The following is a 20,128-nucleotide window of genomic DNA, read 5'->3' as shown; positions in this document are numbered from 1 at the left end:
GTCGAATCTGGTGACCAGAAGATCTACGTATCTCATCACAATCAGAAGCTGCTAACTCATTGCCTTAATATACCCTATTTGTCTATCAGTGATCAACCTATGTTTGTACCAATCTGGAGTTCTTGTTTTGACCTGGGGCGTCTGGAGGATTATTGGGCTAGTCTACTGTCACTGTTTCTATTACGACTGAACATTTTTCTCAGCCTTCCAGTTATTGTGTATGGCACATCCTTGACCAGCATATTGCAATATGTTCCGCCCCTACTTGCTTTTTCCTCTTCGTCCTTCTTGTTAGGCGATTGATGGTCCATGGGATGACGATTTTAGGTTCCTCAGGTTTTGTATTGGGTGAGATATGATGCATCTTCTATCTTTTTGTTTTCCATGACGTTTTTTTCCCTATATTTGGTTTTTCTATTGATGTTTGAGGTACATGATATTTCGCTTTACGTACATGAGCTATGTAATGTACATAGGTTATTGCGGATCAGGCACTTAGGGGTATATTCACTGAGGAATGCAGCTTTATGGTTGTTGATACATTTCTTTCTACCAAAGTCGTGTTTTGTAGGGAGCTTGGGTGGTTTCATGGGGTACAGGTTCATTGAAAACCGGCCAACTCGGACTCGTTTGAAGCCCGTTCAGCCGTAGGGTCGGCATCCTCCCATCCTTGGTCTGCACTACAAGCTCATTAATCAGCCCAAGGCGCGCAGCCATTGCACTGGACGAAGTAGATTTGGACAGCGCAGTATGCGCCTTCAAGGGTGGAGCACAGGTGACCTCGACTGAGACGTCTGCCGCACAGCCTTTCTCACGGAACACCCACATACCCGGGCAAATGCAAAGAGGTATAGCAGGCATCGAACAGTATTGGACGTACCCCTCAATCACTGCCTCTCCAGCGGGGGGTGGTTTCTGTTTGGTGCGTTCCCTGCAGCCCGGCGTTTGGGCCCATGGTTCCCACCGCGCGCCTCGTTCTGCTTTCTTTTTCTACACGTTTGAATCCTGCCTCCAAAGCACATGGGATCTTCCTTGAGCCCCATCTTCCGGTGCTTTCCGTCCAGAGAGCCTCAGATACTGCGGGGATCGCCGTCGAGGGCGCAAGTGAGGCACATTTCGTTCGACATCGAATATCCCTCCGCTTGTAGCCATATGTACGTGGCACACCACAAATGGCACGGATTGCTAGTTACTGCTGCTGCTGCTGCTATTAACATGGGTCCTTTGCCAGCCTTGGGGGATACGGCATGTGGGTAAGGGGCGCGGAGTTCCGTTTCCTCACACCTTGCTGCCAGATGCTATAAAAAGGCCATCGCGCCCATAGCTGGGGTGATCAGACAGAATTTGCTTCCCAAACATCAGCGACTTGCCTCTTGTCAATTGACTACCGCCCTCCTTAATCAATCACGTCCTCTACAATCAATTACGCCTGACCATGGCTGCGTGCGTCAAAGAAGCCCCTGTGGATAGTTGTTGCCCATCCTGCCACTACGGCTGCGCGAGAGGGGACCAGTGCAGCGTCGAGTGTGAATATTGCAGAATGTGACGAAGTTAGTATTCCCATTGTCAAAGTTTTGGGGAAGTGATGGTAAAGCTAAGGGATGAGTGCGAGTAGAACCTTGAACGACCCGGTTTTGCATTGGGCAGATCTATCCTCGAACCTAGAAGACCTTGTTTGTGTGACTGCTCTGGAGTCTGATGGAATGTATGAGGGTGGAAGGCTTGAGCGGTGCCGGAAGATTGCTGGGCTTGTAATCACTGTTGTCTTTCGTTCTGTTGGCATTTCCAATCTCCATACAAGATGCCTAACACAATCCACACATTCCCTGAGGCGAAAGTGCCAGTACGGCTTCAGTCCATAGGAGAGGACTAAGAGAAGTCTGTGTCAATGGTAAATACGGGGTAGTGGTATATCGCTGAAATCTTTTAAATATGAATATGCCGAGTCGAGAAAAATCAAACGCCTTTATATGCACCGGAGAATTATCGCCTTTGCTGCCATGGCCATATAAACTGTAAGTAGATTCATAAGATTAACCCCAGGTGCCACCACCGCCACCTCTTCCTTGTCGCCTTTGTGCCGATAACCGCCAGTCATCCTCACCCGCAAAACGGTTATGTAGCGGCTGAATACGTTCGGCTTTCTTTCGCTTGGACAAACGGTCTGTGGGCGCAACCTTGAAGAACGTGGGCGCTGCCTCCACGAGCCACTATCGAAAATTGTTAGTATTTTCGGTCGCTAGAAACGAGATGATAAGATGCGTACCTTCGGTTCAATGGCGGTAGTGCACTGCATATATTCCTTCGTCGTCAGTACCAACGTATTGAAAATCACATGTTCCGCAGGCTTCCCAAACAGCGCCGAACTGGGATGCATGTACACTGGAGTCCCTTCAATCAAAGTCTTATATCCTTCCTGCGGATCCTTACGGGCAGCATTCCTAAAGAAGCCCGAGCATAGTGCCTTGCGGACTTTGACCGTGTTCCGTCCACAAGACACAATCTTGTGATGGTATCTTTCCATGATGCTAACCAATTGCTGACGAACGTCCTGAACACGTCGCATTTGCCGAGCTTGAATAAAATTCTCGTAACACCATGGGTTACTGAAGCGAGAATTTTTCCAGGCATTGTAAACATTCAGAAGAGTTAGATGGTCGCCGTGCGGGTCGTGGAATTTGGCTTTCTTTTGATCGGCCTGCTGTTGCTTTTCTTTGGGCCGATAGAAAACGTTCATGACAGAAAGCATTGCAACGACGCTAAGTACTTCTTCTGAGCAGCCCATATCAACTGATGCGATGAGAACTTTCGCAAGAGCAGGTTCCATAGGCAAATCGGCCATTTTCCTTCCAAGCCTAGTCAAAAGACCTTCGTCATCGAGCGCCGAAAGTGCGTAGAGTTCCTCGAGAGCAGTAAGCATAGTGTTGGTCGGAGGTGGGTCCATGAAATCAAAGTGAAGCAAATCATTGATCCCCATAGCTTTCAGCATTAGGATAGTATGGGACAGATTTTGGCGTTGGATCTGAGGGATGGAAGTGGGTAACATTTCAGACTGGAAAGCAGCTTCTGTGTATAGGCGGAAGCATTTACCCGGGCCAGTTCTTCCAGCACGACCAGCTCGTTGCTTCGCTTGTGCCTGAGATATTGGCGTGACAACGAGCGAATCCATTCCGAGTTTGGGGTCGTAGGCGTTTTGTTTTACAAAGCCAGGGTCAATCACATAGTAGATATGATCTATAGTAATTGAGGTTTCGGCTATATTAGTGGCAATGACCACCTTTCTGCTTCCAGGCGGTGCGGGCTCAAAAATCCTACTCTGCATTTCACTGGGAAGAGCCGAGTAGACAGGGAGAATAATTAATTCTGGAACGTTTGGTCCAAGAGCTTTCATTCGCTCGTATAGAATTTCCGCACTGGTGTCGATTTCTTCTTGGCCAGTCAAGAAGAGTAGAATGTCACCCTCTGGCTCCGTGAGATGGATTTGCATCACAGTTACAAGAGCAGCATCAAGATAATCTGTTTCAGGCTCACGAGAATACATGATCTCGACGGGGTATGTCCTTCCAGGTATTGTAAAAATGGGGCATCCGTTGAAATATTCCGAGAATTTCTCGGCATCGAGGGTTGCGGACGTGACAATGACTTTCAAGTCGGGTCTTCGTTTGAGGGTCTTCTTTAGAAGCCCAAACAGAACATCCGTCGCAATTGTTCTTTCGTGCGCCTCATCAAGCATGACGACGGAATACTTTTTCAAGTCCGGATCCAAAAGAATCTCTCGCTGGAGGATGCCGTCTGTCATATACTTGATCTTTGTCTCTGGACTAGTGCAGTCCTCGAAACGAATAGTATAGCCAACTTCCTGACCCAATCGGCAGCCAACTTCTTCAGCAACACGTTTCGCAACTGACACAGCGGCAACTCGACGAGGTTGGGTACACCCAATTATGCCATTATTTGCAAACCCAGCCTCGGCGAGATACTGAGTAAGTTGAGTCGTTTTCCCGGATCCAGTATCGCCGACCACAACTAGAAGCTGATTTTTTTCAACCGCCTCCAGAAGCTGCTTGCGAAATTTATAAACCGGGAGGCTCTCCCTTTGCTGTTTTATTGTCATATTCGTCCTTTTTCCATATAAAATGTCTTTGTTTTGGGTGACTCGTTTCCATTCTGGAACCGATTCCGTTTTTTGCACGGTTCGTAGTTCAGACGCAAATTTTCTCTCGTCGGGGGCGACCATTGGATCCTGCCACTGCGCGTTCAAATCAACTTGAGCAGCTTGTTCTGCAGCCTTATCCTGTGCTTCCTGTTGGCGAAGTTCCCTCCTCTCCTTTGCCAAATTCGTTCCCGCCATAGCAGCTCGGTTGAGTGAGCCATCCGGCGCCCTGACAACACGAATGGGCGACAACTCCAATGACTGCTTGGTTTGTCCCGCCAAAAATGGTGGTTCTTCGTCTCGAACTTCAATGTCAACATCCTCCTCTTCCTCAAAATCCCCTTCTCCGCGGAGCGTAGCGTGGTACTCTTCGTCGATATCGGGGTAGTCCGCTGCTGACACGGCGCCAGAAGCAATGAGTTGTTTGATCTCCCACCTTTCAGGTGAGTTTAGGCGTTTCTTATTTCGCAAAGGCTTCCTGTCGTCATCATCCTCTATCACCGGAACACTCGAGCTTAGACTGCCATAACGGTCATCCGCACCCGTACCATCAAGCCGCTCCATATTAGCGCCGGACGCAATACGCTTCTGAGGGACAAGATCACGCCCTGTCACCTGATCGACTTCCTTCATTGATAGACCGATGCGGGTCCCCTGGATAGACACAATTTTGACTTTGACCGGTTGACCTCGAGACACAAGATCAGACGGATGGTTCACTCTAGCACCATCTTGCATTGATGAGACATGAACGAGGCCATCCACCTTCCCTCTAACGCCTTGTAAATTGACAAAGGCCCCAAATTCCTTGATACCAGTAACCCGCCCATCGTAAATTTTATATAAGATTGGCCGTTCGTCTAGCTCCGGGGTTGGTGGTCTGTGAAAATAGTCTTGATCGTCACGATCTCGCCGACTCCTTCGCTCTTTATAGTCATCTCTGTATCTATCGCTTCTAGCTCCACTTGTCCTGGGCCGTTCATAGTCAAAGTCTTCGTCTCTTTTATAGCGCCCTCCGCCGCTGCGCGACCTCGATCTAGACCGGTATCTTTCTCGTCGTTGTCTTCCTCGATCATGGTCATCGTTATCCGGACTTCGGCTGCGCTTCCTGCTCGTGGTCCCGTTGTTTTGAACCCTAGCCTTCGCAGCTAGACCCTCCAACATTGCAAAGGTATCATCCATAGCGTCCGCCTTCACGCCGTTTTCGGAGGTCTCTTCCGCCTTCACGTAATCGTCTTCTTCCCATTGAGGCGCTTTATCCGGCATCGCCAACCCTTTGAACATTCTTGCCTTCTTCTCGATATCATCCACCTTTGCATCCTTCCCATTTTCACGCTTCGGTTCATTATCTGCCGCACTTTTCTTCGATTTGTACTTCGGATGCATTGCCAGCACGAGGCGATCTATACTCTCCATCAAGCTTTGAGGGAACTCTGCCCCCATAGCTTCAAGCGAGCTCTTGAAGTCCTTGAACGAACCGCCACATTTCAGGTGCTGGTCAATGACAAACTCCGCGAGAGTTTTGTCATTGATACTTAGATGGTTTTGGAGCTCAGTTGTCACTCTGGAAACCAGAGACAAGAGCTCCAAGGACTGAAGGTCATCCATAATTGCAACGGGCGTTAAGAGGCAAGCCGGCGAAGCGCAGTTGGAACGCGCATTTGGATTCAAGCTTAAAGGTTGATGGCCGGACGGATAATTGTTTCTGCGCTCCAGGATTTGTCAGCACTCACCATCTTGGAGGTGATGACCTAGATACCGAGTAGCAGCTCGGAGGGATTGCTCAGTCTAGTGAAGCAAAGATTGTTATAGTGTGAATGCCTATGGAGTACAGATGGCTAGTCCACCAAGACAAAATACTGGAACAGCTGTTTTGCGACTTGGTTTCGAATATATGTCATAAATCAGCAGAAATGGCTAACTATTGGAGTCACAATATGAAGGAGCACTTCACTGCTCTCTAATCCCTAATTATATATCGCAACCGAGGGTCTGGCATCCTTGTTAGTTTAGAGAGCACGTATCTGCCAATTGTTGGCCTATGCGAGCCATTCCTCCTATCAGGCAGTAAAAATGAGCACGCCTTTCCTCCAAACTTTTTGGGCTGCGGTGCTTAAAAGGTTACGTGTTGTTCTATAAGTACATACATATATATTATACATGCATCACAACTCAGATCCAAAGGGGCTAGCCTCTGAAACAGGAAGTAAATAGCCTGGTCTCATAAAGTGCGGAGAATAGGGTTGTTTCTCCGTAGGTTGATACGAAGTATTATTTGTTGACTGTGCAACGCCGATAAGCTGCACATCCAAGTTGACGTCCACGGAGGGAGTGCCCCCGCGAGAAACATGTAACCTTTCTGGAGAGGGTACCAAATACTAGGAGACCGTTCGAACTTCTGTAGCCACAGCCCGGGATGTTCACGGGCCCCTGTAGATGAAAAGAAGAGTGTGCAAAATGGCTACTTTCGCAATGCATGAATCCTGCATTAGCTCAGCAAGCCAACCTTTTAAAGTTGCAACCAGCATTCAACCTGGTAAACGAGGGATCGCTCCCGTTCAAGTAGCCATATCAAACGACTTCTTTTGATATTGGATTTGAGGTGGATCAAAGACGGCTTGTTCTGCGTTGTTTTCGCTTCCGTTTGCGTTCAATTGTTTGAGCAGCTGGATTTGTTTTTGAAGGGACGAAGATTTGCGTAACTTCGAGTTGGCCGAGAACTCAGTCAATGCTCTGTCCATCTTCATTTCTACAATCTCTTTGACATGAGTAGCGAGGCTCCGATCAGTGAAAATGCCTCCCACTCTAAAGCTCAACCAAAGATAAAGCACCAGTGAGCGGTGAAGAGATTCCAAAGCGCGTAGATAATTCTTATCTCCGGAAACGGGAGCATCTAGGATTTGGAGATTGAGCTCTGGAATATCAAGAAGGGATCCACTCGTGTGTCTGGCAACACAGGTTGCGAATGCTCTCAAGGTTAGGGCATTGGTAGGATCCGCTGTCGAGGTCGGAGCAGATAAAAAGACAAGTTTATCCGCCGGACTGAGCCCAACGACACTATCCAGGATTTCTTGTACCGTTTTGCTTTGGAGTTCGCATAGGAAGAACCGTGGATGCGTTTGCGCAACCTTCCATAGTCGCTGTAAGAGGTATGCGAATGGCGTGGTGGGCGGAAACCGGTTAGAAAAGTTAAGGATCATGGAATCTAATGGGAGAATGCCCGCTGCGCTGATCGGCTCTGGATCCGCGTTCAGGCACTTCTGGATATGGGGAAGGTCAACTTCCTCAAGACATGTGACAAGTCCGACATTTTGATTTTCCTCGCTAGGTGATAGGGAGCTGTCTATGGCTTCTGCTGCGCTACGGTATCGACCAGCGCGTCCTCCGATTTGCTTGACTTGAGATACCGATAATCGCTGTAAACCGGAAGGAGACCTCTTGATAACCGATTCGAAAATGATACGCTTGCAACTCCTGTTATAGGGTTAGTTACAGAAACATCAATCGGGAACAAATTTGGATAAGCGTACAAGTTAAGTCCCATACCAATAGCATCACTAGCGACTAAGAAATCGTAATCATTATTCGGATCATTAAACAAGTCCGCCTGTTGAGATCGAATTTCCGCGGGTAAACTCCCGTATACTATTGCAGCTCTTCGGCCAGTGGCTTTTTCTATTTCTTGTTTGAGCGCATGAATGCCTAGGCGAGAAAATGCAACAACACAATCCCCCTTTTGTAGCCCCCGTAAGCTCCCTTTCAGGCTTTTTGACATTGGGATTAAGGGATTCAAGCGTTTATAGTGGTGGATAGTCAATTTATCGCCTGTCAACGCAGCGAGTTCGCGGATCAAAGGTACAACTCGCTCTTCCCCGCATAGATGGACTTCTTTGGCTGGGGCACCGAGCAACGCTCTAGTCCATGCCCAACCTCTGTGAAGATCGCCAATCATTTGGATTTCGTCGATGACAGCGACGTCGACTTCTTGGCCTAGTGGGGCCATCTCAACCGTGTTGCTATAGATTCGTGGAATGGCTCCTTCTGGAACTCTCACTTCGTCGCCAGTTATAAGCCCACAAGTAATTCCCTTTGCATTAAAGCGTGAATAAACCTCGTGAGCGAGAAGTCGTAGCGGGCCAGCATAGAAGCCGCTTTTCGCTTCTTCCAATCTTTTCAAGGCATGGTATGTTTTTCCTGAGTTGGTAGGCCCAACGTGAAGATGTATTTCGCGCTGGAGAGATCGAGCTGCTGGATACCACTCAGTCGGAAATCTATAGTCGGCTAAGGCCTTGTGTTCATCCGCACGATCAGTGAACTTCTGATCAAATTTATGATACCGAAATTCCGTCTCTAATGCACGGGCGAGCTTAAGCGTCCCCGAATATATAAACGCTTCGTGTAAATTTCGCCTTATGCCGTAGTTGCCTGCCCCCCCACCGGATTGGGAACAGACTGCGGTAACTTTATCCTGAAATGTTTTAAACTGAGCTTTCTCCTCTTCTGATTTCAAGTGGTTCCCTAAATCCTCCAATGCGCCTTTTAATACAGGGGTAAAGGCATCGTTTCGAACGACGGCGTCTCGTGTATTTCGCGTTCTCTGATGCAGGGAAGTGGGCTCCTAGGATTAAGGTCAAAAGAAGGTCAAATTAAAAAGAGTGTGTCCTGTGTAGATACCTGTATTCGAGGTGATCTACTCCGTTTAGGCTTCTTGCTTCCTCTGCCCAGCGGACTTGTTGTACTAAAAGCACGGCTGAGCTGGCGCGGCACGGGGTACTGTCGAAAGGCGCAAAATACGCATTGATTCCAAGGGGCTCTCCATGATTGCATCACTACGGTAAGTTATCTCAATAGAGTGGTAGCCAATATGGAGGAGCAGCGAATGCAATTCCCTTCAAACAGCGTCAACGCTCAAGGACGCCAGCTTATCAATTCAACAGAATTCTTCCCAGTAGTCCGAACCCGAAATGGCAGAACTGTGAATCATGAACACACTGCCTATGGAGGTTTATGAACAGAGACAAAAATGATTTTGATTTCGACTTCGAATCGCCGGGCCGTTGAGATTTGGATCCCGGATTAACAGTTAACGCGTGGTGACGTGCAGCTTTCGGGGAAATGTTATTCCGACCCACATCGCTGACCTGAGGTCCCGTCTGGGCAGCTCGAGGAGAACTGAGAAATTCACCATAGACTCGAGGTTACTAACTAATGTCGAAAACATATCGCTTGTCATGTTTGGCTAATTCCCAGCTCCTTCATTCAGCCAATCTCCTAGCTGCAATCGGGCTCGCTGGTATGGTATTAGGATATACTAACTTATCAAATGGTATTCTGAGAGAGAGTTGACATGCTGATATGGGAGTGGGCTGGAATATGAATGTGTTCTAAGATGTAGGTGTGTCAATGTTTCAACTAGTCTGATATTGGTAACTATTGGCTCCTGTCTAGAACAAAACTTATTCTGAACTTATAATTAGAAGGCCATTACAACATTGCCAGCAGCGAATCATCCACCTTGAACTGCAACAAACCACATTCTTGAATGGGTCCGGATCAACTAAACCAAAACGATTTTAGGGGATTGCGAGCGGTGGGCCGACAGTATAGGTGACTGTTTGAAAGGCTTAGCAACACAAAATGCTGTTAATGTTTCGGCATAATGCAGACCTTTAATTGGAGTATCAGAAGCAGCATATGGGGTGACTCTAGTAGAGACAAGCTCAGGGCTTGTAGACTCAATGGATGCTGCTGCCATAGTCTCTTGGGAGCCAGCAGCTTTTGGGCCACATAAGAACTTGAACTGAAGAGTGATATCTTTCTCAGCGACTTTGGCCGTGTACTTGATGGTACCGGAGACCTTATTCGTGGGTTGATCTGATAATTTTTGTTACTCATGATATTAGGACGATTCTCCAGGAGAAATACCTTTGGGAGGCTGGATCGTGAATTCGGCTCCAGTGGTTCCAGATCCAATTGTTTCAAGGATAGTACCTTTGGTCACAGAACAACTATCATTGAAAGCATCTTCGGAAGAACTGTGCTTCAGCTCAACAGAAAGCAGATTTTCAATTCTGATGATCGCGGCATATGGAGAAGACATTTTAGCTGGTTTGTGCTAGGCGCAGGTCGAAAAACAGAGGTAAAGTCGAGAATAAGTTTAGGAGAAGAGATATTCAACGCTTGCATACAGTATTTCAGCTGTTAGGGAGCGAGGGAACTACTAAAATTTATAAACCTCGAGTAGGGAAACGACACACGTCTAGACATACTATACGACGGGCAGTACGTACATTTTTCTATTTCTCTCAGCTAGCCACGACTTATTCGCGGGGAAACTCCCAAAGAATCCATGCAATTGCGCAGCCTGCTAGGTGATGGATTATCAGAAATGATTCCAAACTACAAATCTGTTGGTCTCGACAACCCGTGAATCTACAGTTGGCCGGCCATATCCGCAGCGTGATATATGTTGATGGCAATTCGTTTTCATAATGGTAACGACTGGATTTGGAAAAAACCTGTTCCCCATGGCTTCGAGTGTGCACGGATCCCTGTATGATTTTCATCAGATGGGTTGCATGCAGGGGCTCGGACTTCTCCGGAGCAAGCTTTGATAGAAGAAAGTGCATATTTCCAGCCAGCCATGAGATTTACCCGCTATCTCTTTTCAAAGGCTACCTGAAGTTCTGGATTTAGATCTAATATTTGATTTTCTGATCAAATAATGCAGTTGTCTCTTTGATTCTAGAGCTTTATGTATTTGTCACACACTGGTGATGCTCAGGATAAATAGACCGATTACTCCTGTGAAGCAAAAGAGCAGCTCAGAGAGATTTTGAATGGAATTAGGACTCCTTGAAACCCCCCGACCCCCGGCAGAGCAATGTCTTCATCCTATGCTGCCATCATTAAGATTGAAAATCTGCTCCCTATTACAATCAAACACGACTCTAGTCAAGATGTCTTCAAGAATGGCTGCTCATTAACCAAGGGTATTATCCCCAAGACAGTTGCGGCCGGTTCTACTGCAGATGAGTTTACTGTGCAGTCCTCCCAAAGGTATTTTTGCTGCTATCCTAATGCCTGCGACTTTGAACTAAATCAAGAGAATACATTAGCCGATCCAGCAAAGCAGGTCTCTGGCACCATCGTGTTCACATGCAATGTTGGTGGCGACAATGTGATTGAGGGCGCTGAAGTGATTATGCTCTTCAAATTTATATGCGGCCCAAAATCCCCTGGTTCTCAGGAGACCGAATCCGCGGCATGGGTCGAATTCCCAAGTTTTGAGCGGCTCTCCGCCAAAGTCACTCCATTCTCTGCTTCTGATAAACCAATTCAAGGTCTGCGCTGTCTCTATCTTCTTATCCCGATTGCAGGCGCTAAATTCCGCGAATAGTCACCTTTTCTGTTGACCAGCCGCTCTCGCTTTCTGGACGCGGCAAAAGAGGACTGTTTAATAGCACGACGAGGGTTGAAAACAACAGCGATCAGGTTGTGTACTGTGTGCTGAACCCTGCGGCAAATGGGGTTGGCACTGCAGCACTGGCTATCACCGGCGCATGCCTAGCGTTAACAGGCTTCCCTCCTGTTGGATTGCTCATGACAACAAGTACGGCGTGGGTGCTCGGTGTAATCGGCACCTTTGTTGCGACTGCTGGACTTTTTGACACGTTCAATGCGCCAAAAGAATATCCTGCACGACATTTATTTCCTTATGATAAAATGTCCGCGACATCTTCAGGGTATAGCATCGGGGCTCAGAATAATTTATTTGCGCTCACCGTAGCAACAAGGGGTAACGCTGCTCTAACATGCAGCAGCGCATCATTTGAGGGATTGGGGAATGAAAAGTTGACACTGAAGAACGAAACGACATTCAAAGAGCTCTTTTCCGTTAAATTGCCAAAGAAATCTGCCCTTCATTCCTATCGGGTTTTGAAAGTTAAACTGAAACCTCACGAGAAATACAGCACAATCGACCCTCCGAGCGGCAAGACCCCCGATCAGTATGTCTCTTATTCGAAATGGGAAGTTGACACAACAGACACAAAGTACTACAACACGGTCTACATAGACAAAAGCCTTGAAAGCGATTACACTGCGCTTTTTGATCCCGCGCCCGATGATTACGCTCTCATGGTTACTCAAGGGGCTGATAAGAAGACTCCAGCAAATATTGGAAATGTTGGAGACTACAAAATTGTAGCTTTGGCGAATGGCGATATCATCCTGGAGCTCCTTAACTGCAAGGTTTTTGGAACACGGTTTCGCCAGAAACCAGTTCAGAAACTGCATTATGATCACATAATTCACTCCTGGGAAGCGGATCGCAATATCTTTGCGATGGACTGGGAAGTTGGGCAGCTGAGGGAATGGCAAAGCGCTTCTGACACTCAAATCAAGCGCAACTACAAGAAAGGGGCGCCAGGACCGAGCGTCTATATCTATGTCCCACACTCGAATGTGCGGATACAACAAGGTCTCGTCGAGCAGGACTAGTAGAGCCGGAAAATCAGGTCCGGGCAAGAGCAGACTCTGTGCCCAGGAGAAAAGTCCAATGTTAGCTTGTCATCTAATGTCTCCCTTGCATCTCTGGCTCTTGTAATGAAGTTGATGTTTTGATGAACAAGTTTGATATTGTAGTTAGCTAGACCATTTGCAGCCTAGCGCAGACCCGAAACCATTCACGCTGTCGCAACGAAACCCATCATGAAAGCAGCTCAGCGTGCAGTCTCCTTGCAACCCACAGAGTCGAGCATGCCGGCTGTTTTCTGATTTAATGTTAACTACCTCTTGAAACTCACTGTTATATCTGTTCTATGCCGAACTCGCTTCACCATTTCACCACCTGCGTCAAAGCCACGACTCGCATTCTCATGATCGATTCCCCGCCATGATGGACGCCTCCCTGTTCGAGGTGCAACGCAAACGTATTGACGGGTCCCCTCTCACAGCTGCCATGGAAACAGCTAACTCCCGTTGACAGTTATCCTAGACACAGTCCGATACACCGCCGAACGGGAAGTTAGTAGCTCCTCGCCTACCCTCGATCTAAGCAAACGTTGACTCGTTACCCTCAAGTGGAAAGTGCTCGTGCTGGATGAAGCGAGCCGGAAGTTGATTGACAATACCGTCAATGAAGACGATATCCTCAACGAAAATGTTACGAGTAAGGCTTCCAGTCTGCCAAACCGCCCGGGTTTCCAGTGGAGCTGAAAGAGCTGCAAAGATATCGAGCAGATCGAACATCGGAGGCCGATGAACAAGGAAACAGATGCGGTTTATATACTCTCACCGTTACCGCACATCGTGGATTGCCTTATTGCCGACTTAGAACGTCGCCGGTATAGGAGAGCTTTCCTGGTTTGGACTGGAAGTGAGGTTCTTCTCGGCTATGCCACTTAAAACACACGCCTAACACAGTTACCAGGGCTCGATCCGCAGTTGAGAAGTAGACTTAATGGCTTAAGCAACGCCCGTGAAATGATCGCCGATTTCCGAATCGTAAACATCAACTACTTTCCAAGAGAGTCGCACCTTGTGCTTTTTCGCGACCCCTGGAGCTTTCCCACCCTTTACCACCCGGGCTGTAATAACCTTGTGCGTGCGCATCTTGGAGATTTGGCTCAAAAGGTGCGTCCTTTCAAAAGGTGTAAGAGTGTCCTGAAACTGAACAACGCAGATTGTTGCCGTTTGCGTCTCCCTTGGGGAATATCCTTTAATTCGATACTTTCGGCCCAAAGACCCAACTCATGAAGCTAGCGTCTTGAGCTCTCACTTGGCACGTTTTGTACAGGACGAGCTTGACGCCTATGCAGCGTCGCGGGAAGACTTTCCTCCTCCGTCCTCCAGGCCACGGGGCGTTCTCTATGTAGTCGACAGATCCCTAGATCTTGTCGCCCCCTTAATCCACGAATTCACATATCAGGCCATGGCTCACGATCTTCTCCCTATCAAGGAAGGGGAAAAGGTGACGTATAACACTACCATTAATAGCGGAGAGCCGAATCAGCAGACAAAAGACTTGGAGATCTCTGAAAATGATAGCATCTGGGTAGAAAGTCGCCATTTGCACATGAAAGATCTCCTTGGAAAGTTAGTAGATGATTTCAATCAGTTCAGAGCGAAAAATCCTCAGTTTTCAGAGAGGCAAGTTCATCAGTTACCCCTTTTCTTCTTCTCTTGCTTACGTGAAAGTAGCGATTCCCCTGCAAACGTGAATACACTTAAGGATATGTTAGCTGGACTATCGAAATTTCAAGAGGGAAAGAATTCGTATACGCTGCATCTTAATATGGCGGAAGAGTGCATGCGATTGTTTCAGGAACGCAATCTACCAGAGCTCGCTTCCGTTGAGCAGGTATGGGAACAATCTCACTACCCGGGCTAGTTTTTAAATCCATCTAACACTCGCCAGTCACTTGCCACCGGTTTAGATGAAGATTACAAAAAGCCCAAGAATCTTGCTGACCAGGTTGTGCGACTCCTCGATGACGAGCGCGTTCAACCGCATGATCGGCTAAGGCTAATAATACTTTACCTTTTATATCGAGGCGGGCTTCTCGCTGCCGATATCAAAAAGCTACTTGCTCATTCGCAGCTTCCCCCCCAGGACGGCGAGGTCGTCTATAATTTCGACTTGTTAGGGGCACGAGTCGAGAAACCACTAAAGGATACGAAGCAGCCGAGCCAACCACTGTTCGTTCGGAAGCCCCCCGTGCAAACAGAAGATGACACGAGCTTGTCTAGATATGAACCTAACTTAAAATTAATGATACAAGAGCAAATACGGGGCGCAGTGGACACATCATTGTTTCCTTCTACTCGCCCTCAGATGGATGGTGGCGATGGTATGGGCCAAGATGCGGTCTCCCAAGCATCTCTTAGAAGCGCGAAGCCTACCTGGGCCAGGACACGTCCATCAGCAACCGAACCTCGTCAGAGAATAATTGTTTTCATGGCCGGTGGAGCGACCTATTCCGAGGCGCGATCCTGTTATGAGCTATCTCACGCTCACAACAAAGATATCTATCTTGTTACATCACATATGCTTACTCCAAGCTTGTTCTTACGCCAAATCGGGGATTTAAGCGTCGACAAACGACGACTTAATCTACCCGCTGAGCAACCGAAACCACAAGCACCCCGACATTTATTCGAAATGGAGCCCCCGCCAAAGTTGCCGTCGCAACAGCTGCGACCTCAGCCTCCGCCGCTGACAGCGTCAAAGTCGTTGGCACCTCCAACTGCTGGCCTTGCTTCTTTGACCATGAGCTCCCAAGAAGATCCGCGAAGAGTCAAGTCATTCGGCGAATCTGCACCAGCGCAACCACATGGAATGCTGTCGAAAAGCGAGCAAAAGCTCAGCAAGAAGGACAAGGACAAAGATAAGAAAGATAAAGACAAAAAGGATAAGGATAAGAAGAAGCGGTTCTTTAAATAGACCTCCGAACGTTTACGAACCTAATGACGCTAGCGGATGTTGTATTATCCCCATGGGGCTTTTGAATGCGTAATAATTCGTTTGTCTGTCCTTTTTCAGCGGGATCAGTGTGGCGCATCTGGGTGGATCTGTTGTTGTCGATTTATCGCTAGGGATTGATGGCTTTTCTTCGTGACTGAAATGTATGTACATAGGACGCCGTGAAATGTCAGCAGACTGAAGCCATACACCTTGCGTATGATGGAAGTTCAACTCAAGGGTACTAGGCTTATATTAGCCTTTATTGAGCGACTTTCCGCCGCATATATTGAATAGGGTATCGTCAATCATGAGGGATAGAATATGAATCAGGCCCGATCCAGTCAACCACCGCCCAGATACTTGTCCAAATCGTCAGACCTATAAAACATCTCCCTCAGTCTCTCCCCTTTCCTTTTCCCTTCCTCTTCCCTCTTCCTCACCTGCTTTGCATTCAACTTCCCCGCGATCTTCCGCTTCTCGCGCTCCCTCCTTTCCGCATCACTCATCTGCTTGGCCTGCAACCCCAGCCCCGCCGTGTCGTGCTTCACCCGCGCACGAACAGGGACCCGAATGCCACTCCCTGTTGGGCCCAGACCGGCCCGCGAGTCTGGATCCCAGCCGTAGGAAGAGAGATATTTGTATCCCGGGCGCGTGCGGTCGATGGCAGAAGGTGGATGGGAGTGTGGGAGGCTGGCTTGGTGGACGAGGGAGGATTCATGGGGGTGGGGAGGATATTTGGAGCCTGCGGTCGCGGGGGGTGGTTCGGAGAGAGGCAGGTTGCAGATATCGCATGTTGGCGGCGTAGTGTCTTCTGTTGCAGATGGGGATCCGTGGGCAGTGGCGGGGACGGTGGACGGATCTAATGAGGGCGAGGGGCTGGTGGATTTGGATAGGACAATGGAGAGGTATTTGTCGCCTAGGGATGATGGTTCTGGCGTTATGGATGTCCCGTCGGGGTGTGGTGTTGAAGCTGTGGTCGCGGGCGCGGAGCTGGCCTTGGGCTGTGTTTCGCTGGATGGAACGAATTGGACTCGTTTTCTTTTGATGCCAGCACCAAAGACGCGCTGGTCTTCTAGCGGGAGGAAGTATTCATCCTCGTTGGCGGCCATTGCGCAATGATGCTTCTCCTGTTGAGGGGGCTAGGTCGTGGTGTTGAAGCTTCGACCAGACGACATGACGTCGCGCCAGAAAGTGATTTCAGAGCTCGTTGACAATCTGCCTAACTAGTTAGCTATGCGATCTTCGACAACACTCAACCACCAAACAAGAGGGGATGCTAGAGAGGCCCGTTGGACAGCCTTGACTTCTTTTTCCCTTTTACTATAGCCGATATTCATCATGCCTCTCCCAATCATCTCTCATACGATCGCCAATGGCTTCTCATCCATCCCATACGGATATCCCATTGTCACGACAGCTTCAGGCATCGCCGCTATCTCATCGCTCAAGCGGTACTTTGGCGGCGCGGTAAACAAGTCGGAACGCAGGATGCACTCGAAAGTAGTTATGATTACGGTAAATATGGCCATATTGCTCTACCGCTACCCACCAAGAATGCAACGTATTCGCTGATATTCTATTCCTCTCAGGGCGGTACTTCTGGCGTTGGAGCGTCGATAGTATATGAACTTGCCTCCCGCGGTGCCCAGATAATCATCCTTACCCAGCATCACCCTACCGATCTTTTCCTTGTGGACTACATCGATGATCTCCGAAACAGCACCAATAACCCACTCATATATGCCGAGCAAGTCGACCTATCGTCCCTCCACTCTATCCGACTCTTCGCTACAAAATGGATAGACAACACGCCCCCACGACGACTAGACATGGTCATCCTTTGCGGGAACATCATGACCCCGTCACACTCTCCGGACTCGCGAGCGACAGCTGACGGCCTGAATCGAGAGTGGCAGGTTAACTACCTCGCGAATTTCCATTTGCTGAGTATACTAAGTCCCGCATTGCGAGCTCAGCCGCCCGACCGGGATGTTAGAGTAATATTTGCGACATGCTCGAGCTATATCGGGGGAAACTTGAATTTTGAAACGTTGGAATCTACCACCAACCTGGGCGTATCAACCACAGCAAAACCAACCGCCAAAAACGTAGCAAAAGCAAAGCATACATCTGGCAGTATGTACGCTACGTCGAAACTCGCCCTCATGATCTTCGCCCGTTCTTTCCAAGCCCACCTCGCCAACTACGACAATCTCAACCACACCAAGAAGAACCAGCCCAAGCGGCCCACAAACTCCCGCGTCCTCGTCGTCGACCCGGGCTTCTCCAGGACACCAGGTACCAGACGGTGGTTAACCCGTGGCTCACTGCTGGGACTGCTGCTGTACCTCATCACATGGCCCATCTGGTGGTTGATTCTGAAGTCACCGGAGCAAGGGGCGCAAAGTTTTCTTCTGGCGGCTATGGAAGCGGGCTTCAGCGCCGTGGGTGAGACGGAGGCGGAGAAGAAGGAGCGAAGGGTGGGAATTGCGGGTGGTACGTTGATTAAAGAGTGTAGGCAGAGGGAGGTGTTGAGGAAGGAGATCATGGATGATAAAATCGCGGAGAGGCTGTGGAAATTCAGTCAGGAGCAGCTGGAAAGGACGGAGAAAGCGAGCGCTCTTAGGAGGGCGGTTGAAAAGGGAAGAAGGGAAGAGGGAGCAAAACAGGAAAAACCTGTAAAAATAAATAAAAAGGAGAGATAGGTACTGATAATGAAAATGGTACTATCAACTTTGATATTGATGCTTAAACTAGACGTGTTCAATTGAGGAGCGGGAGTAGAACAGACAATGGTCTGTATTGTTTAATATGGAGAGAATATAACTACCCCAGATGTCTATAACAAGTGCAATCTATAAACAGCTTACAGGATAAACGCACGAATATTAGTAGTGAAGCGAAGATCAATAACTTAGGATGCCATTTTTCTCGAGCCCAGCTTGTTGTTTTATTCCCTGCCCCATAAACCTACATTTCCACCATATCCATAAATACCATCCAAGAAGAAAACCCCCATTTTTTTTAATTCGATTTTAGGTTCGCAAGGAGCTCTTCCGGAGGTGACTGCCTATATCCCTGAGGATTATTTTCCGTCCACCTCCAAAGGTCCTCGCAAGCTTGCTCGAGCGTTCTTGTCGCTTTCCAGCCCAGCTCCTGATTTGCGCGCGACGGGTTACTAGTCAAATCGAGAACATCGCCGTCACGACGAGGAGCAATCTCGTACGGCAGGTCACGGCCCACTGCCTTGCTAAAAGCCTTGATGATGTCAAACACAGTACTACCTTTGCCAGTGCCCAGATTCCAAGCGCGGACGCCGGGATGATGGTCACGGAGGTAGTTGAGGGCTTCGAGATGACCTGCAGCAAGGTCAAGGATATGAATGTAGTCGCGGATAGCGGTTCCGTCGTGGGAAGCATAGTCTATGAAGAAAATCTGGGTCAGTGAAAATTCTCCTAGTACCAAATCAACATCGCGCTTACCATCCCCAAAAACCAAGAGCTTCTCCCGCTTTCCGACAGCTACCTGGGCGAGCAGCGGAAGCAAATTGTACGGCACACCCTGTGGATCTTCACCCATAATCCCACTCGGATGGGCACCGGCTGGGTTGAAGTATCTCAAGAAAGCCGCGTTCCATTTCTCAGCATCTTCTGGCTTTCCAGCCTTGGTCGCTTTGTTGCGCTCTGATGTAATGACGTCGGTAATTGCAGTTTCGGCGATCACCTTGGTATTCCCATAGGGGTTGGTTGGGCCCAGGGGACATATCTCCGGGATAGGGATCATATTCTCGAAACGAGTAGCATCGCCGTAGACGGTTGCGGAGCTCGAAAAGACGATATTGGTGACATTATGGCGGACCATCGAACGAAGAAGACACAGCGTCCCGTAGACGTTGACATTGTAGTAATCCAGTGGCCTCTCGCCGGATTCTCCAACTGCCTAGAAATTCGGGGGTCAGCAACCAACGACACCAGAGTGACGCAAATGTACCTCTCACCTTCAAGGCAGCAAAGTGTATCACGCTATCGATATCCGGGTTTTCATCAAACACTCGATCAAAAGCCGCCTCATCGGTCACGTCCAGATTGTAGAAGCCCGGCCGTTTTCCGCAAATCAACTCAATGCGATTCAGCACCTCGTCGGATGAGTTGTACAGATTATCCGCAATCACGACTTTGTATCCCGCCTCAAGAAGCGCGAGGGACGTGAACGAGCCTATGTAGCCTGCTCCTCTGCATCATGCGAACAGAGCGGCCGAAATACCGTTAGTGGGCTGCTAACTAGTTACCCCGCAGTAGCGCACGGAAAAGGAGATTGGCAATTGAAACACACCCGGCGACAAGAACGCTGCCTTTGGTCATTGCGATCTCAGCTTGATATAGGTCGAGGTGTCACGTATGCGAAGGCTTGTCTTTTGGATAAAGGCGGGGTGACGAGCTGGAAGGAGGTGGGGGTAACTAGAGTAGATGTCGGCGCGCTCGTTCACTTTGGCAAGGAGAGCAGAGAGG

At 48.6% G+C, this 20,128-nt stretch overlaps 7 protein-coding genes across 7 annotated transcripts; 3 read left to right on the top strand and 4 right to left on the bottom strand.

Moving 5' to 3' along the window:
- Positions 1-2,033: 2,033 nt before the first annotated feature.
- UREG_00720 (ATP-dependent RNA helicase DHX8) lies at positions 2,034-5,761 on the bottom strand (the record flags this gene model as incomplete). The annotated part of the gene is made up of 2 exons (XM_002541160.1): positions 2,034-2,210; positions 2,267-5,761. 2 exons carry the CDS (start codon positions 5,759-5,761, stop codon positions 2,034-2,036), a joined length of 3,672 nt encoding a protein of 1,223 aa, XP_002541206.1.
- Positions 5,762-6,711: 950 nt separating this feature from the next.
- Positions 6,712-8,156, bottom strand: UREG_00719 (uncharacterized protein; the record flags this gene model as incomplete). The annotated part of the gene is made up of 2 exons (XM_002541159.1): positions 6,712-7,627; positions 7,684-8,156. The coding sequence occupies 2 exons, from the start codon at positions 8,154-8,156 to the stop codon at positions 6,712-6,714; spliced, it is 1,389 nt and encodes a 462-aa protein (XP_002541205.1).
- Positions 8,157-11,036: 2,880 nt separating this feature from the next.
- Positions 11,037-12,655, top strand: UREG_00718 (uncharacterized protein; the record flags this gene model as incomplete). Its single annotated transcript, XM_002541158.1, has 2 exons — positions 11,037-11,496; positions 11,553-12,655. 2 exons carry the CDS (start codon positions 11,037-11,039, stop codon positions 12,653-12,655), a joined length of 1,563 nt encoding a protein of 520 aa, XP_002541204.1.
- A 984-nt stretch (positions 12,656-13,639) lies between these two features.
- Positions 13,640-15,599, top strand: UREG_00717 (uncharacterized protein; the record flags this gene model as incomplete). Its single annotated transcript, XM_002541157.1, has 4 exons — positions 13,640-13,789; positions 13,839-14,251; positions 14,357-14,516; positions 14,574-15,599. The coding sequence occupies 4 exons, from the start codon at positions 13,640-13,642 to the stop codon at positions 15,597-15,599; spliced, it is 1,749 nt and encodes a 582-aa protein (XP_002541203.1).
- Positions 15,600-15,961: 362 nt separating this feature from the next.
- UREG_00716 (uncharacterized protein) lies at positions 15,962-16,729 on the bottom strand (the record flags this gene model as incomplete). Its single annotated transcript, XM_002541156.1, has 1 exon — positions 15,962-16,729. One exon carries the CDS (start codon positions 16,727-16,729, stop codon positions 15,962-15,964), a length of 768 nt encoding a protein of 255 aa, XP_002541202.1.
- Positions 16,730-16,958: 229 nt separating this feature from the next.
- Positions 16,959-18,325, top strand: UREG_00715 (uncharacterized protein; the record flags this gene model as incomplete). Its single annotated transcript, XM_002541155.1, has 2 exons — positions 16,959-17,087; positions 17,108-18,325. The coding sequence occupies 2 exons, from the start codon at positions 16,959-16,961 to the stop codon at positions 18,323-18,325; spliced, it is 1,347 nt and encodes a 448-aa protein (XP_002541201.1).
- Positions 18,326-18,644: 319 nt separating this feature from the next.
- On the bottom strand, positions 18,645-19,981 carry UREG_00714 (UDP-glucose 4-epimerase; the record flags this gene model as incomplete). The annotated part of the gene is made up of 4 exons (XM_002541154.1): positions 18,645-19,042; positions 19,103-19,555; positions 19,611-19,852; positions 19,953-19,981. 4 exons carry the CDS (start codon positions 19,979-19,981, stop codon positions 18,645-18,647), a joined length of 1,122 nt encoding a protein of 373 aa, XP_002541200.1.
- Positions 19,982-20,128: the final 147 nt, after the last annotated feature.

This window comes from Uncinocarpus reesii, genomic scaffold (assembly GCF_000003515.1).
Source record: "Uncinocarpus reesii 1704 scaffold_1 genomic scaffold, whole genome shotgun sequence".
Taxonomy (NCBI): domain Eukaryota; kingdom Fungi; phylum Ascomycota; class Eurotiomycetes; order Onygenales; family Onygenaceae; genus Uncinocarpus; species Uncinocarpus reesii.
The sequence above is the reverse complement of the archived record's forward strand: the minus strand, read 5'-3'. Positions and strand labels throughout refer to the sequence as shown.